Below are 24860 nucleotides of genomic sequence, written 5' to 3' on the forward strand. Positions count from 1 at the left end.
ACAGGGACATGGGTGACACGGGGGACAAGGACACGGGGGGACACGGGGGACAGCCAGCCCCACGTGAGCAGGACCAACGCTGACATCCTGCAGGTCAGGACACGCAGACAGGATGGGAATGGTGAAGACGGGAATCCCTTCTGTGAAAACGGGACAGAGAAAGAGACAGAGAGAGATGAGAGACAGGGAGAGAGACAGGACCAGAGACAGAGGGAGACAGGGAGAGATGGGGGACAGGGACAGGGACATGAGAGAGACCCGGAGGCTCGCAAAGTCGGGCATGGGCCCGGCTGCGGGGGGCTGCCACCCCATGTCCCGTCCCTGTGTCCCCCGGCTCTGCTCTGGGCGGCTGGATGGAGCCGGGCCTACGCTCCGCCTGACGGCCGCTGTCTCCCCACAGACGCTGAAGCGCAGGGGCCTGGGCCTGGACGTGCCAGAGCCGGACGAAGGCCCCCAGGGCCCCGGGGACAAGCCGCGCAGGCTGGCGGGGGACGGGGGCGACCCGGCGCTGCCCCGGCCCCGGCTCCACGTGAGTGAGCCCCCAGGGCTCTGAGGGGAGTGGGAGCCTCTGCGTGTTGGCTCGGGCGGGGCCCCCGGGTGCTGGCCCCACACAGGCCTCCCTGGATGGTGAGGCTGGGTGTCTCTCCCCAGCTCTGTCTCTCACTGTCTCTGAGAACCGGAGGCTGGGGTGGCTCCCCGGGGCGGGTGTGCAGGGCTCCACCCTCCACGACCTGGATTCCAGCCCCGGGGCTCCTGCCCGCCCTCCTCACCCCTCCTCTGCCCGCAGCCTGTGGCCCCCGCCATGCCCAGCCCTGACCTGGGGTTCGGAGCCCTGCCACCCCCCGGCTGCTGTGACCCCGGGGCGCTGGGGGAGGCTCTGCCCACACAGTGCCGCCCCACCCCCTTCCGACCCACTGCCCCCAAAGCCGGGCCCCCAGGTGAGTGGGGGCCCGGCTTTGGGGGCAGGTAACGGGGGATCCCCAGGCCCCTGGGGTCCCGGTGACCTATGACCTGAACCCCTCCCCAGGCCTGGTGCACCCCCTCTTCCCTCCAAGCCACCTGCCCGGCAAGACGCCACCCCCCCTCTACCTGGACGGCCGCAGGGAGCTGGGGGGGCCCCGCGGGGCTCTGGGCGCCCCGGTGAGTGAGGGCCGGGCCGGGCCAGGATGGGACCCCCGATTGTGAGGAGGGGGCTGGGGAGTGGGGTGTGGGGGGCACCCCTGTGGATGGGGGGCCAGGGCCGCCCTCAGGCCCCAGTGTCGTCCCCCCCCCCAGAGAGGCGTATTCAGCAGCGCGGCCCCTGGAACCCCCCTCGGAGGCTTCCCCTTCCTCCCTGCTGGCCCCTCAGGTACGCGCACCCCGGGGGGGAGGGGACCCCCTGGCTCCCTGTCTGAGGCTCACCCCCCACCCCAGAGTTCGGCCTCGGAGACCCTCCTCCACCCCCTGGCCTGCTGCAGCCCCCCGCGCTGGCCCCCTGGCAGCCGCCCCGGACTGAGGGGCCCCCGGCCGCCACCACCCAGCACAGGTAGGTGCCTCCACTCTGTCCTGTCCTTGCGGCTCCTCTCTGTCCCTGGTGAGCCCGTCCCTGGGGGTCCCTGTCTCTGGGGTCCCTGTCCCCGGGGGTCCCTGTCCCTGGGGGTCCCTGTCCCTGGGAGTCGCTGTCTGGGGGTCCCTGTCCCCGGAGGTCCCTGTCCCTGGGGGTACCCTTCCTGAGGGTTCCTGTTCTCCGGGTCCGGGGCCCCCTGCAGCTCACCCCTCTCTCTGCAGCAGTGCCCCCCCAGCCCGCGGTGCATCCCCAGCGGCCCCGGTGGTCAGCGTGAAGGCCGAGCCTCTGTCCCCCGCGCCCGGGGCGCCCCGTGACTTCCCGGCCTTCGCCCACCCCCTGCTCCTGGCACGGCCCCTGCGTGCCCCCGTGCGCCGGCTGCCCCCCGCCGACAGCTGGTCTCGGTAGGGCGCCCTGACTGCCAGCCTCCCCTTGTGATTCAGCAATAAACCGCCAGCCACCACTGTGCCTCTGCGCCTGAACTGGGGGCCTGGGGGATGGACGCTGAGGGGACTGGGGGCCGGGCTCCCCAACACCCCACAGGGAGTGTTGAGTGTGAAACTGGGGAGGGGGCATGGGGGTGCACACCCCTCCCTGCCAGGGGAGCATAGGGGGTCAGGGCCTGGGGGACATGGGGTGCACACCCCTCCCTGCACGGGGGGTCAGGGCCTGGGGGGCCATGGGGTGCACACCCCTCCCTGCACGGGGGGTCAGGGCCTGGGGGGCCATGGGGTGCACACCCCTCCCTGCACGGGGGGTCAGGGCCTGGGGGGCCATGGGGTGCACACCCCTCCCTGCACGGGGGGTCAGGGCCTGGGGGGCCATGGGGTGCACACCCCTCCCTGCAGGGGGAGGGCACACTGGGGGTTCAGGGCCTGCGAGAGCTCCAGCCTCGCCTCTTCCCGGAAGATGAGGGCACTGCAGCCCTGGGCGACCCCAGGACCCCCTGGCCCCCCTCCCTCAGGCTGCTGGGACCGGCGGCCACTGGGGTCACAGTCCGGCCCGGGGTCCGCTTGGCGCACAGCGGGGTGGGGGCGTACAGCCCCGGCAGCTAGGGGACTGAGGTCAGGGGTCAGCGCCCAGAGGCCACCACCTGGGCCGGGGTCCGTCCACCAGGGAGCTCTGGGGTGGACCCTGGGGCAGTGCAGGCCTTACAAGGGAGCCCCGGGTTCGAGCCCCACCAGCTCCCCTGTCCCTGGCACCCACCGCCTGCCCCGTCTCTCCCGTGGAGCTGGGCCGTGCAGAGACAGAGAGACGGAGAGATGCCACAGCCCCAGAGCATTCCTGGTGACAGCGCCTTCCAGGTGCCGCAGGGCTCGAACCCCGGAAGGCGGCCTACCTGCTGAGCCGGTTCCCGGGCCCTGAACTTCCTGCCTTCGCCGCCACCCCAGGGCCATGATCTTACTGCTCTGGGAAAGAGTGAGGCAAGGGCGGGGCTAGGTAGCATGATGGTTACGCGAGACTCTCCTGCCTGAGGCTCTGAAGGCCCAGGTTCAAGGCCCCGCACCACCATCAGCCAGAGCTCAGTAGTGCTCTGGCGCTTCCCTCTGCATCTCTCTCAAAATGAAACAGATAAAAAATATTGAGTGGGGGTAGATAGCATAATGGTTATGCAAACAGTCTCTCAAGTCCGAGACTCCCTCAAGTCCCAGGTTCAATTCCCCACACCACCATAAGCCAGAGCTGAGCAGGACTCTGAGGAAATAATAGTAATTAATAATAATGGTTCTGAAAAATGATTCCTGCTTGAGGCTCTGAAGCCCTGAGTTCAATCCCCAGCACCACCATCAGCCAGAGCTCGGAAGGGCCCTGGGGAAATTAATAATAATAATGATAATAATAATATTAACACTACCATACGGGTGTTCTGTAGACTCTCCTGCCTGAGGTTCTGAGGTTCAGTTTTCAACACTATCAGCCAGAGCTCAGCAGGGTTGTGAGCTTTCATTAAAAATGAAATAAAATATACATAAAAATTATTTATTTGGGTGAGGGAGACAGCATAATGGCTCTGAAAACGATTTTCACACTTGAGGCTCTGAGGCCCCGGGTTCAATCCCCAAGCACCATGGTGAGAGCTCAGAAGAAATAATAGTAATTCCGAGGGAGTCGGGCGGGGGCGCAGCGGGCTAAGCGCAGGTGGCGCAAAGCGCAGGGACCGGCGGGAGGATCCCGGTTCGAGCCCCCGGCTCCCCACCTGCAGGGGCGTCGCTTCCCAGGCGGTGAAGCAGGTCTGCAGGTGTCTGTCTGTCTTTCTCTCCCCCTCTCTGTCTTCCCCTCCTCTCTCCGTTTCTCTCTGTCCTGTCCACTAACAAATAAATAAAATTTCAAAAATAGTAATTCATCATCATCGTCATAATCATGACAGCTCTGCAAGATGGCTCCTGCCCGAGGCTCTAAGCTCCACCATCAGCCAGAGCTGAGAGGGCTGTGGGGTCTGTCTGTCCCTCTCACTAAAAGAAAGAGCGCTAGCGAGAGAGGCCGCAGCCCAGCGCTTCCCCGGAGGTGCGGGGCTCACGCCCGGGGCACGACGCTCGCTCGCAGGGCGGGCGGCCTGGACTAGCTGCCCGCGCCCGCGCCCCGGGCCTCTGGGGAGCGAGAGACAAGGAGGAAGGGGCGACGCCACAGCCCTGGCAGGCACTGCTACGCTGAGACCGGGGCTCGAACCCGGGGCCCTGAGCACCGCGTGAGCCGCCCGCTGGCCCCTGCGGCTTTTTCCCAGTCGGAGGGTGAGAGACAGAGGGAGTCTGCGACAAAGCGGATAAACGCCCCAGGCGCCACCGCGCGTGCAGCTCCCCGTGTGCGGCGGGGACTCGAACCCAGGTCCGCACGCGCACGCACGTCCAGCACCCCGAAACTACAGCGACCGGCATGCAGCGCGAGCTGCCTACGTTCTCGCCGCGGGTCGAGGGCTCCGAGCCCTGTGATTGGTCCCCGCGGCCGCTCCTCAGAGCAGCCTTGCACTCTGATTGGCCGGGCTCGCACGCAGCTCCCGGCACCCCAGCCCGAGGGTCGGCGCCCCCGCCATGGTGAGCCGGGGACCCCGGGGCCCGGGGTGCGGGGGTTCCGGGGAGACCCGGGCGGCCCTCTGGGGGGAGGTAGTCTCCGGGTCGCGCAGAGCGGTCCCCGCGGACTCGGGGGTCGGGGAGACGGCCGTGGTCCCAGAAGGGGGCCCAGCTTCTCGGGGTCCCGGCGGGTCTCTAGGGGTCCAGGGGCCCCTCGTAGGTGCCTGCAGCGCCGGGTGCAGAGGGACCCCCGCCATCCCGCGAGTCTCCGGGGCCAGGAGCCCCCAGAGTCGGGGATGAGGGTCCCGGGGAGGATCCCCCCAGATCGCGGTCGTCGGCTGGCAGGGGACCCCCGGCTTCGCCGAGGGAGGAGCCCCGGGCGGGGGCGCTGGACAGCCGTGGGAGCGGGGGCCCGGGGTGGGCGGCCAGGACCCCGGCTGCAGGGCGCCGCGCGCGGCCAGGGCCCGGCCGGCATCCTTCCTGCCCGCGTGCCCGGCTGGGGCGGGGGGCGGGGCCCGGGGTGCCCCCCGAGAACGGCAGTGAGCTGGGGCGGCCCGGTGGGCGGCAGGTGCGGGCGGTGCGCGGCCGGGCAGGCCTTGGGGCAGGTGACAGGTGGGCGGCCTGGCAGGGGACCCCGAGAGGAGCGTCGCAGGACCCCTGCCCGGTCTCCCCGCAAGACAGCCCTGCAGCGGGAGTGGCCAGGCAGCAGCTGTCCTGAGTGAGCGGCTGAGGGACGGAAGGACAGAGGGATCGGGTGTCAGTGGCAGGCAGCAGCACCCCGCCCCGTGCCAGTGCCAGTGCCCCCAGAGCCACACCGCGCAGCCGGGGGACAGACCCAGGCAGACCCCACACTCCTCTGTGTGGCGAAGACAAAGGCGGCTCCCTGGCGCAGCAAGCACCCGCTTTAGGGGCTCTGGGTTCAAGCCCCGCCACCACATGCGGCCCGCGATGGCAGCTGGGGGCGCTGAGTGTGGTGGAGCCTTGCAAGGAGGTCGAATCAGCTGGAAGGAGAGGGGCCTGGGGTGGCAGGTGGGAGGCGGGGAGCCCACTGGCAGGGGGGGCTGAGGCTGGGGGCCGGGCGGCAGGAGGGCGGGTGGGGGACGGTGCTCAGCCGGGTTGGGCCTCCGTTTGGAATTCGCACCTGGGAACCGGGTTACTGGTTAGGTCGGCCTGTTAGGGTTTGGGCATGGTCGGTGCAGGCGCGGCTTGGGGTCATTTGGAGTCGGGGTCAGCTGGGTGAGGGGTCCATGTCAGGCCTGCTTGTAGTCGGCCTGCTTAGGGGCGATCAGCCGGGGTTCGCGTCTTTGGAGTTGGGCTTCCTGGGGTTGGGTCAGCTGATTGAGGGGCTGTGCGAGTTCGGATCGGTTGTGTTAGGGGCCATTGTTTTGGGGTTGCGGCTGGCCGAGCCCAGGGGTCACTGCTGGAGGTTTGGGTCATTGGGTTAGTGGTGATTTTTGTGGTTCGGGTAAGCTTGTTTAGGGTGGCTAGTCTGGGTGCGGGTCAGCTGACCTCTGGGTTATCGGTCGGGTCAGCTGAGCTCGGGGTCACTGTTTGGGGTGCGGGCTAAGGCCGCGATCAGGCTCAGTGCCGCCTCTGGGCGCAGCGCCCCCGGGCCCCTCCCCGGACACCTGGGAGCAAAGCGCTGGTCCGGTTGGCGCTGCCCTCTGTGCCCCCCGCAGCCCGGTGTGTCTCCTCACAGGGGGTGCTGGGCGTGCAGCTGGTCGGGACTCTGCTGGCCGCCACCCTCCTGCACCGACTGGCTCCACACTGCTCCTTCGCCCGCTGGCTGCTCTGCAATGGCAGGTGAGGGGGACACGCCCGGTAGAACGGGAGGTCTCGTGGTGGCCACGCCCACTGGAAGGAGGGGCCTCGACCCATGCAATGAGAAGTCTCTTGGTGGCCGCGCCCACTGGAGGGAGGGGCCTCGGCCCACGCAATGTCTCTTGGTGGCCACGCCCACTGGAGGGAGGGGCCTCGGCCTACGCAATATCTCTTGGTGGCCACACCCACCGGAGGGAGGGGCCTCGATTCACGCAATGTCTCTTGGTGGCCACGCCCACTGGAGGGAGGGGCCTCGACCCAGGCGATGTCTCTTGGTGGCCACGCCCACTGGAGGGAGGGGCCTCGACCCAGGCAATGAGAAGTCTCTTGGTGGCCGCGCCCACTGGAGGGAGGGGCCTCGGCCTACGCAATCTCTTGGTGGCCACACCCACCGGAGGGAGGGGCCTCGATTCACGCAATGTCTCTTGGTGGCCACGCCCACTGGAGGGAGGGGCCTCGACCCAGGCGATGTCTTTTGGTGGCCACACCCACCAGAGGGAGGGGCCTCGATCCACGCAATCTCTTGGTGGCCACGCCCACTGGAGGGAGGGGTCTCGACCCAGGCAATGTCTCTTGGTGGCCACACCCACTGGAGGGAGGGGCCTCGATCCACGCGATGTCTCTTGGTGGCCACGCCCACCGGAGGGAGGGGCCTCGAATCTTGCCGCGAGGGATCTCAGTGGCTACGCCCGTTGGTGGGCGGGGCCTCGACCCATACGTTGGAGTCTTTTCCATTGGCGGGAGGCTGGTTCGTGGCCACGCCCTTGGCCACACCCATCACCGTGCGGGGTCCAGGAGGTGGGAGGGGTCGCCGCCCCCCCAGCTGTGACCTGGGCGCCCATCCCCCTCCCCCCGCTCCGTCCCCCCAGTCTGTACAGGTACAAGCACCCCTCGGAGGAAGAGCTCCGGGCCCTGGCCGCCCCGCAGAGACCCCGAGGCCGGAGGGAGCGGTGAGCGGTCGCCCCAGGGTGGGAGGGTTCCTGGGCACCCGGCGAGGGTGCAGCTGCTCTGACCCCGCACCACAGGTGGGCCAACGGCTGCGGTGAGGACCGGCCTCTGTGGGTGCCCAGGGACGCGCCCTTCCAGCTGCAGACCTGCCCGCTCACGGCGGTGGACGCCCTGGGTAAGAGGGGCCCGCCCTGCTTGCCCTGCAGGTGCTGGGTGCTAGGTCTCCCATCAGGGTGCTGGGCGCTAGGTCTGTCTTCATGGTGCTGCGCGGCTCTGCAGGGTGCTGGGTGCTAGATCTCCTTCCAGGATGCTGGCTGCCGGGTGCCGGGTGCCCCTGCAGGGTGCTGGGTGCAGAGTGGCCGCCCAGGCCCGCCCAGTCCCGCGCCCGCCCGCCCGCCCGCAGTGCTGCGCTTCTTCGCGGAGTACCAGTGGTTCCTGGACTTCGCCGTGTACGCGGCCGCCTTGTTCGTGCTCACCGAGGGCTACTACCACCTGCTGGCCCCCTGCGAGCCCAACATCGCCGTGTTCTGGGGGCTGCTGGCCGTCGCCTTCTCTGCGTATCCTTGCTGCGGGGCCCTGGGAACCCGTGTCCCTTAGAAAGAGGTCGGGGCGGGGGTGCAAACTCTCCCGCCTGGGGCTCTGGGGTCCCGGGTTCCATCCCCAGCGCCACCAGCAGCCAGGGCTCAGCAAGACGCCACTAGTTCTCTCGTCTCTCTCTCTCTCTTCAAAGTAAAATAGAGGGGCCGGGTGGTGGCCCGGCTGGTCAAGCGCTCACATTACAGAGAACAAAGACCCGGGTGGGTTCCAGTCCCTGGTCCCCACCTGCAGGGGAGTCGCTTCACAGGAGGTGAAGCAGGGCTGCAGGTGTCTCTGCCGCTCTCCCTCTCTATCTCCCCTCCCCTCAGTTTCTGTTGGTCTCTACCCAATAGTAATAATAAAGAGGAATAGGGGGTTGGGCGATAGAGCAGTGGGTCAAGCGCTTGCACGTGGCGACTGGCGTAAAGATCCCAGTTCGAGCCCCTGGCCCCCCACCTGCAGGGGAGTCGCTTCCCAGGCGGTGAAGCAGGTCTGCAGGTGTCTGTCTTTCTCTCCCCCTCTCTGTCTTCCCCTCCTCTCTCCATGTCTCTCTGTCCTGTCCAACAACAATGACAACATCAGTAACCACAACAACAATAAAAACTATAACAATAAAACGGGCAACAAAAGGGAGGAAAAAAAATAATAAAAAGGAATAAATAATTAGGAGAGAACGAGAGAGGGAGATGAGAGACCCCATACCTCGTGTTAGTGTATGAGGAGCTTCCCCAGGCGCTGTGCAGTGCTTCCATGCGGTGCCTGGGTGGGAGCTGGGGTGAGGCCCAGGGTGAGCTGTGGTCCCCAAGGGCGCCCCCATCCGACTCCCCTCGCGCCTGACGCCTCCTTAACGCTCCAGCAAGGTGCTGATGACCATCACGCGGTTGTACTTCGGGGCCGGCGCCAGCGGCGAGCGCTCCGTGTGCCTGGCCTTCGCCTTGCTCTCGCTGCTGCTGGCGATGCTGGTGCAGGCCCTGCCCGAGGCCACCCTGGAGCTGGGCCTGGAGCCGGGTGGGTGCGGGGCTGGGGCCGGGTGGGTGTGGACGGGGGCGGGCGCGACAGGGCTGCCCGCCACGCCCCAGCATTTTATTTTAAATTTTTTTATTTGCTTTTTAATTAACTTATTTATAAAGGCTGGGAAATCGAGAGGGGAGGGGGATTAGAGAGACACCTGCAGCCCTGCTCCACTCCTTGTTCAGCTCCCCCTGTAGGTCGGGGGCTCGAACCCCGGCCCCTGTGCATGGGAACAGGCGCACTCAGCCGCCCCTCTTGCTGGTTCATTCTATCCAGCCGTGGCTCCTCAGCATCTGCACCTGCGTCTGTCATTCGTGGCAGACCCCCTCGCTCTTCATCTTTTTCCCAGAGCCCTGCGCGGCTCTGGCTGGGGGTGGTGCTGGAGATTGAACCTGGGACCTCAGGGCCTCGGGCGGGAGAGCCGCCTCACAGACCCTTGTGCCGTCTCTCCACAGAGTGCTTTTTCTCTGCTGCGTTGCTTGTTTTTGTGTTGGGACCTGGCTGTCACTGGGCCAGATCTGGGCTCTGGAGCTGAAGCTTCCTTCCCCTGCCCCCTGTTCTGGTGGTCCCAGCCTCAGGCCCAGCCCCCAGGACGCAGCTGTCCTTGCAGGGGTCTGCCGGGCGGTGAGAAAGGACACCGGTGACCCCTCTGTCCTTGTCGCCAGGACTGGCCAGCCTGACCGAGACGCTGGAGCCCCTCCTCAGGCCACAGGGCTGGGACTGGGCGTGAGTTGGGCTGGGGGGGGGGGGGGTCACGGACGTGGAGTGCTGGGATCCGGGGGGGTCTGGGGTCCAGGGAGGTCTGGGTGCTGGGCTCCGGGGGCGTCTGGGTTCCAGGGGGTCTGGGTGTTGGGGTCCCGGGGTCTGGAGCCCAGGGAGGCTGGGAGCTGACCGCCTCTCTCCCCAGGGTGCCAGTGGTGCGGCTGGCAGTGCGGGCAGGGCTGGCGGCCGTGGGCTCCTTGCTGGGCGCCGGGCTGGTCTTCCCTGGCCTGCGACTGGCACAGACACACCGGGACTCGCTGGCCATGGCTGAGGGCCGGCCGCTGCTGCAGTGCGTGTGGGGCTGCCCTTAATTCCGTGACCCCCACCCCGCGTCCTCCACCCCACCCCGCTGACCCCGTGACCCCCACCCCGCTGACCCCGTGACCCCCCACCCCGCTGACCCCGTGACCCCCCCACCCCGCTGACCCCATGTCCCCCAGGCTGCTCCTGCACGCCGGCTTCCTATCGCCGCTGCTCGTCCTGTGGTTCTGGGTCAAGCCTATCGCGCGGGACCTGCTGCTCCAGCCTCGCCCTGCGGGGGCCCTGTGCGTGGGGCTGGGGCGCCTTGGGGCGCGGGGGGTCCTGGTGGGGGCCCTGTGCGGGGGGCTGGGGGCGCCTTGGGTGCGGGGGTCCCGGCGCACCCCGCTAACCCCCGCCCCCCCGCAGGCTGTCGGACGCGGCCTTCGACTCCCTGCGGCTGTGGGCGCTGGTGGCGCTGGTGGCGCTGCGCCTGGCGGGGACGCGGCCGCACCTGCAGGCCTACCTGTGCCTGGCCAGGGCGCGCGTGGAGCAGCTGCGGCGGGAGGCCGGCCGCATCGAGGCGCGCGAGGTCCAGCGGCGGGTACGTGCCGGGGTTGGGGGCCGGGGTTGGGGGCGGCGGCCGGGCCCGGGAGCTGCGCGCCCCGCTGCAGTGCCGCCCCCGCCCGCCAGGTGGTGCGCGTGTACTGCTACGTGACGGTGGTGAGCCTGCAGTACCTGACGCCGCTGGTGCTCACGCTGCACTGCGCGCTGCTGCTCAAGGTGCTGGGTGAGTGGGCGGGGCCGGGCCCGTGACGACACGGGGCGGGCCTGCTGGCGGTGGGCGGGGCCAGGCGGGGTGGGCGGGGCCAGGTCGCGAGGCCCTGCTGGGGGATCCTAACCGAACGGGGGGGGGGGACGAGGAGCTGGTGGGCGGAGTCTAGGAGGGGCGTGGCCTGGGAAGGATCCGGGCAAATTGGGTTGGGGCGGGGCCTGAGGAAGGGTCCTGGGCTGGGGGTGGAGCTTGTGGGCGGGGCTAAGCTGCGAGGGCCTTGGGCGAGGGCGAGACACCTGGCCACTGGGGAAGGGGCCTGGGAGAGGGGCTGGTGAGGGGCTTGCAGGGGGCAGGCAGGGGACTCAGGTGGAGCCCAGGCGTGGTGGGTGGGCATTGCCGTCCCTGCCCGGTGTCCAACCTCTGCTCCTCTCCCCGCAGGCGGCTACTCATGGGGCCTGGGCCCCGCAGCGCCCCTGCCGCCCCCGCCCGCCCACCCCCAGGGCCCGGCGGAGGACGAGGCCCAGCAGACGGCGGCGCGCATTGCGGGGGCACTGGGGGGGCTGCTGTCGCCACTACTGCTGCGCGGCCTGCTGTCCTTCCTGCTGTGGTGGACGGCCGCCTGCCAGGTGCTCAGCAGCCTGGCCGGGCTCTACCTGCACCAGCGCCTGGGGGACCCCTAGGGATGTCTGTACCAGCGCCCGGGGGTCTACCTGCTCCAGCGCCTGGGGGGTCTACCTGCTTCAGCGCTGGGGGGTCTACCTGCTCCAGCGCCCGGGGGTCTACCTGCTCCAGTGCCCGGGGGTCTCCCTGCTCCAGCGCCCCGGGGTCTACCTGCTCCAGCCCCCCGGGGGTCTACCTGCTCCAGCGCCCGGGGGTCTACCTGCTCCAGCGCCCGGGGGTCTACCTGCTCCAGTGCCCGGGGGTCTACCTGCTCCAGTGCCCGGGGGGTCTACCTGCTCCAGCGCCCGGGGGTCTACCTGCTCCAGTGCCCGGGGGGTCTACCTGCTCCAGCGCCCGGGGGGTCTACCTGCTCCAGCGCCCGGGGGTCTACCTGCTCCAGCGCCCGGGGAGTCTACCTGCTCCAGTGCCCGGGGGGTCTACCTGCTCCAGCGCCGGGAGTCTACCTGCTCCAGTGCCTGGGGGGTCTACCTGCTCCAGCGCCCGGGGGTCTCCCTGCTCCAGCGCCCGGGGGTCTACCTGCTCCAGTGCTGGGGGTCTACCTGCTCCAGCGCCAGGGAGGTCTACCTGCTCCAGCGCCGGGAGTCTACCTGCTCCAGCGCCGGGGGTCTACCTGCTCCAGCGCCAGGGAGTCTACCTGCTCCAGTGCCTGGGGGGTCTACCTGCTCCAGCGCCCGGGGGTCTACCTGCTCCAGCGCCAGGGGGGTCTACCTGCTCCAGCGCCCGAGGGTCTACCTGCTCCAGCACCGGGGGTCTACCTGCTCCAGCGCTGGGGGGTCTACCTGCTCCAGCGCCCGAGGGTCTACCTGCTCCAGCGCCTGGGGGTCTACCTGCTCCAGCGCCCAGGGCCTCTAGGGATGGCTGCACCAGCGCCTCCTGGTTGCTCGGTCGTCTGTTTGGTTGATCGGCTGTCTGTCTCCCCAGGGGATAGCTGCTTCAGTGTGGGGGCACCGGCCGCCTCAGTTTCCTCCAGTAGCACAGCAGCCTGCTCCCCAGAACTGTGCCCTTCACCGCAGTGCCTGAGCCATGGACCTGGAAGCCGCCCCGGCTGGGAGGGGACAGGTCCTGCATCTGAATAAAGACAGTTTTTTACACAAAGGGTCAGGCTGGTTTGGGGTATGGGGTGGGGTTGCTGGGGAGCCTGGGTTGGGGGTTCAGGGTAGACGGCTGAGCTGGGGCCCAGACTTAGATTGGGGCACAGAGAGCACCCCGGGGTGAGGTGAGGGGACGCAGCCTTCCAGCCCTGAGGCTCTGGCTCAAGCTTCCAGCAGTAGCCTCCATGGCAGCAGGAGAAAAAGTCATTTTACTTTTTATTAAATATACTCTCTTGGCACAAATCTTTAAAATATATAAACATCATATACAGAGTGTGCGCCTCCTCTGGCAGCCTCGGGGGAGGCCCTGGGGCGGGGTGGGGGCACCGGGAGCCCCCGCCCAGCCCTGTTTTGCCCCCCCAGACTGTCCCCCAAGGGCCCAGGGCTCCAGGCCCGGGAGGAAGGAGGGACACATAGCAGGAGCCCCCGGTTCCCAGGAACAGGGTTTGGGTGGAGCCCGACCCCAGTGGGGACGTCCCTCCCCGAGCTGTCCCCTGGCAGAGGCGTCCCCCAGGTCACAGCTGGGGCAGCGACACCAGGGCAGGAGACAGAGGGAGGGGGCCCCCCAGGCCAGGCTGTGTGGGGGTGGGGAGGGTACAGCCTAGTCCTGGGGACACTGGGTAAATTGGGGGAGTAGTCCTGGGGCCTTGGGGGGCTCAGCCTGAGGCACTGAGGGGCTGGGGCAGGGGTGGATAGACCTGGGGCACAGAGGTGGCTAGGCCTGGGGTTCCGGGTGTAGGCCTGGGGCACGGGGGGGCTAGACCTGGGGCACTGGGGGGCTAGGCCTGAGTCCGGGCAGGGGGGGCCTATACTTGGAGGGGGCTGGGCCTGGGTCCAGAGGGACATATGCCTGGGTGGCTGGGCCTGGGTCTGGGGGAGCCTATGCCTGGGAGGCTGGGCCTGTGGGAGCCTATGCCTGAGTGGCTGGGCCTGGGTCTGGGGGAGCCTATGCCTGGGTGGCTGGGCCTGTGGGAGCCTATGCCTGAGTGGCTGGGCCTGGGTCTGGGGGAGCCTATGCCTGGGGGGCTGGGCCTGGGTCTGGGGGAGCCTATGCCTGGGGGGCTGGGCCTGGGTCTGGGGGAGCCTATGCCTGGGGGGCTGGGCCTGGGTCTGGGGGAGCCTATGCCTGGGGGGCTGGGCTTGGGTCCAGAGGGACATATGCCTGGGTGGCTGGGCCTGGGTCTGGGGGAGCCTATGCCTGGGGGGCTGGGCCTGGGTCTGGGGGAGCCTATGCCTGGGGGGCTGGGCCTGGGTCTGGGGGAGCCTATGCCTGGGGGGCTGGGCCTGGGTCTGGGGGAGCCTATGCCTGGGGGGCTGGGCTTGGGTCCAGAGGGACATATGCCTGGGTGGCTGGGCCTGGGTCTGGGGGAGCCTATGCCTGGGTGGCTGGGCCTGTGGGAGCCTATGCCTGAGTGGCTGGGCCTGGGTCTGGGGGAGCCTATGCCTGGGGGGCTGGGCCTGGGTCTGGGGGAGCCTATGCCTGGGGGGGGGCTGGGCCTGGGTCCGAGGGAGCCTATGCCTGGGGGGCTGGGCCTGGGTCCCAGGGAGCCTATGCCTGGGAGGGGGGGCTGGGCCTGGGTCCGAGGGAGCTAGGCCTGGGGGGTGGCTGGGCCTGGGTCCGAGGGAGCTAGGCCTGGGTCCGGGGTGCTAGGCCTGCAGGCGCTGTAGCAGCATCTGCGTGAGGTCGAAGGTGGTGAAGCTGATGCCCACGGCCACGGGCCCCTTGAGCCAGTTCATGCTGAGCCCCTTGTACAGGCCGCGCGCGCCCTCCTCCCGCACGATGGCCCGCAGAGTGGCCGCGATGGACGAGCGCGGGTGGCCCGTCACCCCCGCCGTCTGCAGTCGCCGCCGCACCACGTCCAGCGGGTAGGAGGCCGACTGGCCGATGACACCCGCACAGGCCCCGAACACCATGCGCTCCAGGGGCGAGGGCTGCCGGGGGCCGCGGTACTCTGGGGTGGGGTGGAGTGGGGTGGGGTGGGAGGTGAGTGAGCGAACCCCAAGCCGGCCACTGTGGGGTCAGCGTGAACCCCAGCCCCGCCCACTGCGGGGTCAGAGTGAATGCCAACCCCGCCCACTATGGGGTCAGCGTGAACCCCAGCCCCGCCCACTGCGGGGTCAGCCTGAACCCCAGCCCCGCCCACTGCGGGGTCAGCCTGAACCCCAGCCCCGCCCACCGGGGTGGCATGGGTGCACCCCACCCTGACCCGTTTCCCCAGCGCACCGCGGTGCAGGCTTTTGAGCGTCTCGTAGGTGAAGAAGCTGAGGCCGGCGTAGGGGATGACTCCCAGCACCGTGGGTGCGAAGCCGTGGTACAGGGTGGGCAGCCCCTCCTCTCGCGAGATGCGTGCGAACACGTGGAAGATGTTGCTGTACCTGGGGGGCAGGGGGCTCCCTCCAGTGTGGGCTGGGTGGGGTGGGGGGTTCCCTCCAGTGTGGGCTGGGCTGGGTGGGGGGCTCCCCCTCAGTGTGGGCTGGGTCAGGTGGGGGGCTCCCTCCAGTGTGGGCTGGGCTGGGTGGGGTGGGGGGCTCCCTCCAGTGTGGGCTGGGCTGGGTGGGGGTCTCCCCCTCAGTGTGGGCTGGGTCAGGTGGGGGGCTCCCTCCAGTGTGGGCTGGGCTGGGCTGGGTGGGGGGCTCCCTCCAGTGTGGGCTGGGCTGGGTGGGGTGGGGGGCTCCCTCCAGTGTGGGCTGGGCTGGGTGGGGGGCTCCCTCCAGTGTGGGCTGGGCTGGGTGTGGTGGGGGGCTCCCTCCAGTGTGGGCTGGGCTGGGTGGGGGGCTCCCTCCAGTGTGGGCTGGGCTGGGTGGGGTGGGGGGCTCCCTCCAGTGTGGGCTGGGCTGGGTGGGGTGGGGGGCTCCCTCCAGTGTGGGCTGGGCTGGGTGGGGTGGGGGGCTCCCTCCAGTGTGGGCTGGGCTGGGTCGGGTGGGGGGCTCCCTCCCCACGTGATCTGCGTGTTCAGGGACTCACATCTCCTTGGGGGTCACCGCCATGCGGGCGCGGACCAGGTCCAGGGGGTAGGTGAGCGAGGCCGCGGTGGTGCCAGCCAGCGCACCCGCCAGCAGGCGCGGCCAGGGGGGCAGGGCCCTGGGGGCGAGGACGGCGCCCTGAGGACCCCACTCTCCCATTTACCCGCGGACCCCCGAGCCCATGTCACCCGGGAAGCCCACTCACCCCCTGCGCTGAGTAGCCCCCCACTCCCTGCAGAAGCCCCTCACCCGGGTCCCCACTCACTCCCCCCGGAAGCCGTAGTAGCGGCCCAGCAGACGCTTGTACTCCTCGTGGGCGCTGAACTGGATGGCGGCGTAGGGCACCACGCGCACCATGGTGGCCGAGTTCCCCCGCCACAGGCTCAGCAGCCCCTCCTGCAGGTAAGTGCGGTACAGCAGCCGCAGGGCTCCCTGTCAGAAGGGGGGCAGCTTGGCGGGGGGCAGCCCACGGGGACCCAGCCCACGGGGACCCAGCCCACAGGGACCTCAGCCCACAGGGGACCAGCCCACGGGGACCCAGCCCAAGGGGACCCAGCCCACAGGGGACCTCAGCCCACGGGGACCCAGCCCACGGGACCTCAGCCCACAGGGGACCCAGCCCACGGGGACCTCAGCCCACAGGGGACCCAGCCCACGGGGACCCAGCCCACAGGGGACCCAGCCCACAGGGGACCTCAGCCCACGGGGACCCAGCCGACGGGGACCCAGCCCACAGGGGACCTCAGCCCACAGGGGACCCAGCCCACGGGGACCCAGCCCACAGGGGACCTCAGCCCACAGGGACCTCAGCCCACAGGGACCCAGCCCACAGGGACCTCAGCCCACAGGGGACCCAGCCCACAGGGGACCCAGAACACAGGGGACCTCAGCCCACAGGGGACCCAGCCAACAGGGGACCTCAGCCCACAGGGGACCCAGCCCACTGGGGACCCAGCCCACAGGGACCTCAGCCCACAGGGGACCCAGCCCACAGGGGACCCAGAACACAGGGGACCTCAGCCCACAGGGGACCCAGAACTCAGGGGACCTCAGCCCACAGGGACCTCAGCCCACAGGGGACCCAGCCCACTGGGGACCCAGCCCACAGGGACCTCAGCCCACAGGGACCTCAGCCCACAGGGACCTCAGCCCACAGGGGACCAAGCCCACAGGGGACCTCAGCCCACAGGGGACCCAGCCCACAGGGACCTCAGCCCACAGGGACCTCAGCCCACAGGGGACCTCAGCCCACAAGGGACCCAGCCCACAGGGGACTCAGCCCACAGGGAACCCAGCCCACAGGGGACCTCAGCCCACAGGGGACCTCAGCCCACAGGGGACCCAGCCCACAGGGACCTCAGCCCACAGGGGACCCAGAACACACGGGACCTCAGCCCACAGGGGACCCAGCCCACAGGGGACCCAGCCCACAGGGACCTCGGCCCACAGGGACCTCAGCCCACAGGGGACCCAGAACACAGGGGACCTCAGCCCACAGGGGCCTCAGCCCACAGGGGACCCAGCCCACCGGGGACCAGCCCACAGGGACCCAGCCCACAGGGGACCTCAGCCCACAGGGGACCTCAGCCCACGGGGACCCAGCACACGGGGACCCAGCCCACAGGGGACCCAGCCCACAGGGGACCCAGCCCACAGGGGACCCAGCCCACAGGGGACCTCAGCCCACAGGGGACCAGCCCACATGGACCTCAGCCCACAGGGACCTCAGCCCACAGGGACCCAGCCCACAGGGACCTCAGCCCACAGGGGACCAGCCCACAGGGGACCCAGCCAACAGGGGACCTCAACCCACAGGGGACCCAGCCCACAGGGACCTCAGCCCACAGGGGATCCAGCCCACAGGGGACCCAGAACACAGGGGACCTCAGCCCACAGGGGACCCAGAACACAGGGGACCTCAGCCCACAGGGACCTCAGCCCACAGGGACCTCAGCCCACAGGGACCCAGCCCACAGGGGACCTCAGCCCACAGGGGACCTCAGCCCACAGGGGACCCAGCCCACAGGGACCTCAGCCCACAGGGGACCTCAGCCCACAAGGGACCCAGCCCACAGGGGACTCAGCCCACAGGGAACCCAGCCCACAGGGGACCTCAGCCCACAGGGGACCTCAGCCCACAGGGGACCCAGCCCACAGGGACCTCGGCCCACAGGGACCTCAGCCCACAGGGGACCCAGAACACAGGGGACCTCAGCCCACAGGGGACCCAGCCCACAGGGGACCCAGCCCACAGGGACCTCGGCCCACAGGGACCTCAGCCCACAGGGGACCCAGAACACAGGGGACCTCAGCCCACAGGGACCTCAGCCCACAGGGGACCCAGCCCACCGGGGACCAGCCCACAGGGACCCAGCCCACAGGGGACCCAGCCCACAGGGGACCAGCCCACAGGGGAACCAGCCCACAGGGGACCAGCCCACAGGGACCTCAGCCCACAGGGACCTCAGCCCACAGGGGACCAGCCCACAGGGACCCAGCCCACAGGGACCTCAGGCCTGAGAAATCCCAGCCCATGGACCCCTCAAGGTTGAGGACATTGGCCCACAGGGACCCCTCCCATAGCCCACTCGGGACCCCCCAGCACACACACACACACACACACCCTTTTCAGGGTCCTTCCTTCAAGCTCCCCTCCCTCACCCCCTGCTCTGAGGGGATGGCAGGTTTCTGTGGGACCCCAACATTCTGTGGGACCCCAGCCCCCAGCATAGGATGAGGGGCCCGAGTGGCCCAGGAGGTGGCGCAGTGGACAAAAGCATTGGGCTCTCAAGCAGGAGGTGCCCAGTTCAATCCCTGGCAGCACATGTAGCAGAGCGATGTCTGCTTCTGTCTTTCTCCCTCCTATCTTTGTCATTAATAAATAAATAAATAAATAAATAAAATCTTTTAAGGGGGGGGGCAGAAAGCAGGTCTGCTGGGACCAACACCCCGTATTCACCCTCCTGTCATGGGGGCACTCAGCCAGGGACTTGGGGCCTCACACCCGCTGGGTGGGGGGACAGCCCTGGACAGCACCCAGGGAGCCCCCAGGACACCTGGGCCAGCGCTCACCTTGGCAGAGAACCTCTTTGAAGACACTGGAGACAGAGAGACAGGGGCGCCGTCAGATGAGGGGAGACCCCAGTGACCCCTCCCCGAGGAGGAAGAGCCTGGGGCTCAGTCCCACCAACCACCCTCACAGGGAGAGGGGTCAGCAGGGACCCGAATCTGCTGCCCCTCCCGTCCCCAGCGGTGGCCTGCTTCAGGAGTCCTGGGCCCTAGTGCCCAGGTGAGGAGCAATGTCCCTCCATTCTAGGCCAGGTCACAGCGGGAAACTGAGGCAGAACAGGGCGGGCGCCCCTGGGAGGGGGGATGGTCCCATGGAGGCAGTGAAGCCCCAGATGCTCTGCTTTGGGGGCTGCCAGATCCCCGCTCCTGCCCCCCCCCGCCCCGCTCTACCTGCCTGGAGAGGGGGACAGGCACGGGGAGCCCTCACCTTGGAAGATGATCTTGGTGCGGTCCAGGGGCGCCACCGCGGTCTTAGCCAGAGCACCAGCCAGCGCCCCGGACACCAGGGAGCTGAGCACCTGCCGGTGGTCCCTCTGCAGGGGACAGGGGACATGGGGACAGGGGACGTGGGGATGGGGGACATGGGGATGGGGGACAGGACTGGGGAGGTGGGGACGGGGGACATGGGGATGGGGACATGGTTATGGGATGGGGGACAGCTGGACAGGCCAGTTATCTGGGGCTGGGCCCATGGGGACATAGGGGCAGAGGGCAGGGGCATGCGGGGGGCAGGAGGCACCCGGGTGGGCGGAGCTGTGCCCCTGCCCTGGGGGTTGAGGTTGGGGACACCCATGACCGGATCTGGGGCAGAGGTGGCAACGTGCACCCAGCCCAGCCCTTTGTCCCGTCCCCGACCGGCAGCGCCCGAGCCCATGGGCGGGGACGACCCCTCTTGCCTGTGTGGACAGCGGCAAGGCCGCCTGCGTGGGACAGTCCTGCGTGCCGGCTTGCTCTCCACGGCCCATGCCGGGCCTGCTGGCGGATTCGTCCTGGGGACATGGTGCCGTGAGGGGACTCTGCTCAGAGCACCACCCTCTCTCAGAGACAGACAGACACCCCAGCCCTGCCGCAGCACCCAGGGATCTCTGGTGCTAGGGGCTCGAACCCAGGGCCTCCCTCACTGTCTTGTTTTACCAGAGCACTGCTCAGCTCTGGTTTACGGTGGTGTGGGGGATTGAACCTGGGACTTTGGAGCCTCAGGCAGGACAGTCTCTTTGCAGAACCATGATGCTGTCTACCCTGCCCTTTATTTATTTATTTATTTACTTATTTATATCAGAGCCCCCCCCTCCCCCCGCCAGCCCTGGCTGCTGGTGGTGCTGGGGCTTGAACCCGGGCCTGTTTGCAGAGCTCTGAGCTCAGCCGCTGTCCTCAGGGGCCGTCACTACTCCTCCCAGGAGGCAGCAGGGGAGGCCTCAGGCCTGTGCAGCCTCTCCAACTGTCTCAGTAAAAACAGTGGCATCGTCCCCGACCAGCCCAGTCCAGGTCAGGGCAACAGGCTCTCAAGTCCAAAGTTCCGGGTTCGACCCTGGCTGGTTGCTCTGGGCCTCAATGTCCCTCAGGGCCCAAGTGGAGGCCAGACGGGGGTGATGCCAACATGGGGGCCTGCCCGGCCTCCCGACACCCGTCGTCCTGTCGGGGGCGGGACACGCAGAGGACAGGGTGACAGTGCCAGCACCCCACCAGGAGGGGACAGGCCCAGGAGCAGAGAGCTGGGGGGCACCCACCCGGCCCCGCGCTGGGGGAGGTCGGAGCTGTGGTCTGTCCCGGTCTGTCTCGTCTGGGAAAGCAGCCTCTGGGTTGGGGGGGTGAAGCCGCACACTGGCCCCCAGGGCCTGCAAAGCATTAGATGGGGACGGGACGGCGGGAACCTGGGTGCAAGCCCCCTCCCCACCTGTGCAGGTGGTTTCCTTGGAGCAGAGCTGCAGGGGTCTCTCCCTCCCCGCTCCCCTGCCGGTCTCTCTGTCCTCCCCAATAAAAAATGAAAATGACAGGGGTCGGGCGGGGCGCAGCAGGTGAAGCGCAGGTGGCGCAAAGCACAGGGACCGGCGTGAGGATCCCGGTTCGAGCCCCCGGCTCCCCACCTGCAGGGGAGTCGCTTCCCAGGCGGTGAAGCAGGTCTGCAGGTGTCTGTCTTTCTCTCCCCCTCTCTGTCTTCCCCTCCTCTCTCCATGTCTCTCTGTCCTGTCCAACAACGACATCAATAATAACCACAACAATAACTAGGACAACAGTGAAAAACAAGGGCAGCAAAAGGGAAAATAAGTAAATATAAAAAAAATAATAATAAAGTGACTTTTTTCTTTTTCCCCAGAGCCCTGCTGAGCTCTGGCTGCTGGTGGTGCTGGGGGATTGAACTTGGGACTTTGGAGCCTCAACCAGGAGAGTCTTTCTGCAGAACCACAGTGTTGTCTCCCCATTATTATTACTTTATTATTTCCCCTGGGGCTTGGCTGAGTTCTGGCTGCTGGTGGTGCTGGGGATTGAACCTGGGACCTCAGAGCCTCAGGCAGGAGAGTCTGCTGCAGAAGCACAGTGCTGTCTCCCAGGCTCAAAATTAATTTTTAAAAGAGGAGACAAACTGAAGGGCTGGGCAACCCAGGAGGGTGCAGCAGTGGCCCTCAGGTGTGAGGGCCTGGGTTCGAGTCCGGGCATCGCATGTGCCTGAGCGAGCCTCTGGGTGTCCCCCGACCCTGGTGAAGAAGCAAACGGACTCATGGTGGGAAGGAAATCCAGGCTGGCACCCGGCAGGCGGTGGTTTGGGGGGGGACGCCCCGACCCAGCCTCAGCCTCTCATGGGGAGGCTGTGTGCTGCACGGGGCCGTCACCTACTGCCGGGACCCCCCGCCTCCCCCCGGGGAGCGTCCAGCACTTTGTGGGGGTCCAGCTCCTCGCACCCCCCGGGGCTCCCGGCAGGACAGTCCCAGACGCACCTGAGCCCAGAGGCCCTGAAACCTCGGCCTGCAGCTGGGGCCAGCGGCCACAGGGCTCCCCAGACCCCCGAAACAGGGTCCCCGGGCCCTCACTGCGTGAAAGCGGGCTGGGGGCACAGGGGGCTGAGGGCACAGTCGCCGTGCAGGTGGGGGGCCAGCCTGGGGGTGTGGGTGCCCCACAGGGCAGGTGTCTGAGTCGTGAGCTGGCTAGGGTGCAGCGGAGTGTCCTGTGGCGGGGCGTCACGGGCACCAGGTGGTCTGGAGAAGGTACGGCCAGGGCCGGCTGCTGGCTGGCACGCCTGGTTGAGGGTCGACTGGGGGTGTCGGGTAGACTAGGGGCGTCGGGGGGCTCGGGTAGACTAGGGGCGTCGGGGGGCCGGGTAGACTAGGGGCATCGGGGGCTGGGGTAGACTAGGGGCGTCGGGGGGCCCGGGTAGACTAGGGGCGTCGGGGTGCTGTGGACAGACTAGAGGTATTAGGGTACTGTGGATAGATTAGTGTGTCAGGGTGCAGTAGGTAGGTTAGGGTGTCCGGGTGCCGTGGCAGGTCGGGGTGTCAGGGTGCAGCGGGGTGTCGGGGTGCAGCGTGGTGTCGGGGTGCAGCGGGGTGTCCGGGTGCAGCGTGGTGTCGGGGTGCAGCGGGGTGTCGGGGTGCAGCGGGGTGTCGGGGTGCAGCGGGGTGTCCGGGTGCAGCGTGGTGTCGGGGTGCAGCGGGGTGTCCGGGTGCAGCAGGGTGTCCGGGTACCGGGGCCGGTCGGGGTGCAGCGGGGTGTCGGGGTGCAGCGGGGTGTCGTGGTGCAGCGGGGTGTCGGGGTGCAGCGGGGTGACGTGGTGCAGCGTGGTGTCCGGGTGCAGCGGGATGTTAGGGTGCAGCGGGATGTCAGGGTGCAGCGGGGTGTCCGGGTACCGGGGCCGGTCGGGGTGCAGCGGGGTGTCGGGGTGCAGCAGGATGTCTGGGGTGCCGTGGCCGGTCGGGGTGCAGCGGGGTGTCGGGGTGCAGCGGGGTGTCGGGGTGCAGCGGGGTGTCGGGGTGCAGCAGGATGTCCGGGGTGCCGTGGCCGGTCGGGGTGCAGCGGGGTGTCGGGGTGCAGCGGGATGTCAGGGTGCAGCGGGGTGTCGCGGTGTCCGGGTGCCGGGGCCGGTCGGGGTGCAGCAGGATGTCCGGGGTGCCGTGGCCGGTCGGGGTGCAGCGGGATGTCGGGGTGCAGCGGGATGTCAGGGTGCAGCGGGGTGTCGCGGTGTCCGGGTGCCGGGGCCGGTCGGGGTGCAGCGGGGTGTCGTGGTGCAGCGGGATGTCGGGGTGCAGCGGGGTGTCCGGGTGCCGGGGCCGGTCGGGGTGTCGCGGTGTCCCGGTGCCGCGGCCGGTCGGGGTGCAGCGGGGTGTCCGGGTGCCGGGCGGGGTGTCCGGGCTCCGCCCGCGCCGCAGGGGAGTCCTGGGGTTCCGCCCGCCCCGCCCCGCCCCCGCCGAGTCCCCCCGCCGCGTCCCGCGCCCCCGACCCTCACCGGCCGGACGTGCCGCCGCCGCCACCAGGCCCCGCCTCACGCTCCCCTCGCGCGCCGGGAGCGGCCACGGCGCGTCCCGATTGGTCGGCCGCCGGCCCGTCCCCGAGACTCGTGCGGCGATTGGCGGGCGCGGGGAGACGGGCGGCGCGGGGCGCCGAGGGGCGGGGCCCCGCGTCGCGCCGTGATTGGAGACCGAGGAGCGGGCGGGCGGCCGCGGAAGCCAATAGACGCCAGGAGGGCGGGGCACCGCCGCGGAAACGCGGGGCGTAGCCTGGAGGACGGCGGCCATTGGCTGCACGGCCGAGCAGGACGGGCGCCGCAGCCAATGGGCGGGCGTGGCGCGCAACCCGTACCCCGGGCAGACGCGGGGGGGTCACGGGCGAGAGGTCAAGGGGCGGTGGCGGCGGCGGCGCGGGCCGACGGCAGGGGGCGGGGTCCCCGTAGGACGTCAGCCCCGCGGCCCGGTGGCCCTGCACGTCGGGGACCCTGAGCCCGGCCCCGGAAGCCCCGGAAGCCGGCTCGGAGAGAGCCGCACAGAGCAGGGGGAGGGCCGGGCGCGGGGACCCACGGAGACTCAGACGGGGCGGGTGGACATGGGGGGACGGGACAGGGGACACGGGACAGAGAGGAGGACGGGGGCAGGGGACACGGGACAGAGAGGAGGACGGGGGCAGAGAGGAGGACGGGGACAGGGGACACGGGACAGAGAGGAGGACGGGGACAGGGGGACACGGGACAGAGGACTGGGACAGGGGACACGGGACAGAGAGGAGGGCGGGGGACAGGGGAACACGGGACATAGAGGAGGACAGGGACGGGGACACGGGACAGAGAGGAGGACGGGGACAGGGGGACACGGGACAGAGAGGAGGACGGGGACGGGGACACGGGACAGAGGAGGACGGGGACAGGGGACACGGGACAGAGAGGAGGACGGGGGACAGGGGACACGGGACAGAGAGGAGGACAGGGACGGGGACACGGGACAGAGGAGGACGGGGACAGGGGACACGGGACAGAGGAGGACGGGGACAGGGGACACGGGACAGAGAGGAGGACGGGGGACAGAGAGGAGGACGGGGACAGGGGGACACGGGACAGAGGAGGACGGGGACAGGGGACACGGGACAGAGAGGAGGACGGGGGACAGAGAGGAGGACGGGGGACAGAGAGGAGGACGGGGACAGGGGGACACGGGACAGAGAGGAGGACGGGGACAGGGGACACGGGGACAGAGAGGAGGACGGGGGACACGGGACAGAGAGGAGGACGGGGACACGGGACAGAGAGGAGGACGGGGGACACGGGACAGAGAGGAGGACGGGGACAGAGAGGAGGACAGGGACACAGGACAGAGAGGAGGACGGGGGACAGAGGGACATGGGACAGAGAGGAGGACGGGGGGGCAGAGAGGAGGACGGGGACAGGGGGACACGGGACAGAGAGGAGGACAGGGGACACGGGACAGAGGAGGATGGGGGACAGAGAGGACAGGGACGGGACAGAGAGGAGGATGGGGACAGGGGACACAGGACGGAGGACGGGGACAGGGGGACACGGGACAGAGAGGAGGACAGGGGGACAGAGAGGAGGACGGGGACAGGGGAACGGGACGGGCAGGTTAACTGGGGCAGGAGTGCGGGACTCACCCGGCTGCTCCCGTCCCGTGTGGTCACTGGGGTCCCATGGCCCCTCTGGGCCGCAGCCCTGCAGCCAGACACTCGGGGCCCCGGGGAGCCGCTCACCATGTGCACCATGTTCGGCAGCTGCCCCGCCCTGGAGGAGCGGCGCCAAGTGAGGCAAGGGTCGGGCGGAGCGCCAGCTCCAGGCAGGGCAGGGCTGGCCAGGCCAGGCCTCCAGGTGGGGGCAGTCCTTGGAAGTGAGACCCCGGGGACTGCCTGGAGGAGGTGTTGGTGCTTGGGCCAGCTTTCCCCAGCACTGG

General features: G+C 69.0%; 3 protein-coding genes and 1 long non-coding RNA gene across 15 annotated transcripts in view; 2 read left to right on the forward strand and 2 right to left on the reverse strand.

The window, feature by feature from the left end:
- MEF2B (myocyte enhancer factor 2B) overlaps positions 1-2006 on the forward strand; it is a 20649-nt gene extending 18643 nt beyond the window's left edge. For 3 of the 4 annotated variants that reach the window (XM_060182356.1, XM_060182359.1, XM_060182357.1), the window contains exons 4-9: positions 401-529; positions 788-938; positions 1028-1140; positions 1276-1348; positions 1414-1525; positions 1768-2006. In XM_060182356.1, coding sequence (XP_060038339.1) covers positions 401-529; positions 788-938; positions 1028-1140; positions 1276-1348; positions 1414-1525; positions 1768-1951 — 762 coding nt within the window. In that variant the 3' untranslated portion in view covers positions 1952-2006. The remainder of the gene's footprint in view (positions 1-400; positions 530-787; positions 939-1027; positions 1141-1275; positions 1349-1413; positions 1526-1767) is intronic. The other variant, XM_060182358.1, reaches the window with a different exon arrangement.
- Positions 2007-4480: 2474 nt separating this feature from the next.
- TMEM161A (transmembrane protein 161A) lies at positions 4481-12454 on the forward strand. 6 transcript variants are annotated; one of them, XM_060182343.1, is made up of 13 exons: positions 4481-4572; positions 6248-6351; positions 7239-7319; positions 7395-7492; positions 7721-7874; positions 8750-8901; positions 9570-9630; positions 9812-9955; positions 10107-10211; positions 10333-10507; positions 10597-10693; positions 11117-11304; positions 12281-12454. In XM_060182343.1, exons 1-13 carry the CDS (start codon positions 4570-4572, stop codon positions 12377-12379), a joined length of 1461 nt encoding a protein of 486 aa, XP_060038326.1. In that variant the 5' UTR covers positions 4481-4569; the 3' UTR covers positions 12380-12454. The 6 variants fall into 6 exon arrangements, with proteins under 6 accessions (XP_060038326.1, XP_060038324.1, XP_060038325.1 ...); XM_060182341.1 differs by having other exon boundaries at positions 4523-4572; positions 6152-6351; XM_060182342.1 differs by lacking the exon at positions 12281-12454 and having other exon boundaries at positions 4523-4572; positions 6152-6351; positions 11117-11358.
- Positions 11263-12245, reverse strand: LOC132535660 (uncharacterized). The gene is made up of 5 exons (XR_009547380.1): positions 12115-12245; positions 11970-12042; positions 11803-11875; positions 11438-11729; positions 11263-11388 (listed from the first exon to the last, which is right to left on the reverse strand). It is a non-coding gene; the product is annotated as an uncharacterized LOC132535660 (long non-coding RNA).
- Positions 12455-12653: 199 nt separating the features above from the next.
- On the reverse strand, positions 12654-24690 carry SLC25A42 (solute carrier family 25 member 42). 4 transcript variants are annotated; one of them, XR_009547373.1, is made up of 9 exons: positions 24568-24690; positions 18911-19016; positions 18487-18512; positions 15680-15846; positions 15416-15532; positions 14675-14826; positions 14079-14402; positions 13865-13924; positions 12654-13763 (listed from the first exon to the last, which is right to left on the reverse strand). XR_009547373.1 is itself a non-coding variant. In XM_060182385.1 (9 exons), the coding sequence occupies exons 1-7, from the start codon at positions 24673-24675 to the stop codon at positions 14098-14100; spliced, it is 981 nt and encodes a 326-aa protein (XP_060038368.1). In that variant the 5' UTR covers positions 24676-24690; the 3' UTR covers positions 12654-13763; positions 13865-13888; positions 14079-14097. The 4 variants fall into 4 exon arrangements, 3 of the variants coding, with proteins under 3 accessions (XP_060038368.1, XP_060038367.1, XP_060038369.1); XM_060182385.1 differs by having other exon boundaries at positions 13865-13888; XM_060182384.1 differs by having other exon boundaries at positions 12654-13759; positions 13897-13924.
- Positions 24691-24860: the final 170 nt, after the last annotated feature.

This window comes from Erinaceus europaeus, chromosome 23 (assembly GCF_950295315.1).
Source record: "Erinaceus europaeus chromosome 23, mEriEur2.1, whole genome shotgun sequence".
NCBI classification, from domain to species: Eukaryota; Metazoa; Chordata; class Mammalia; order Eulipotyphla; family Erinaceidae; genus Erinaceus; species Erinaceus europaeus.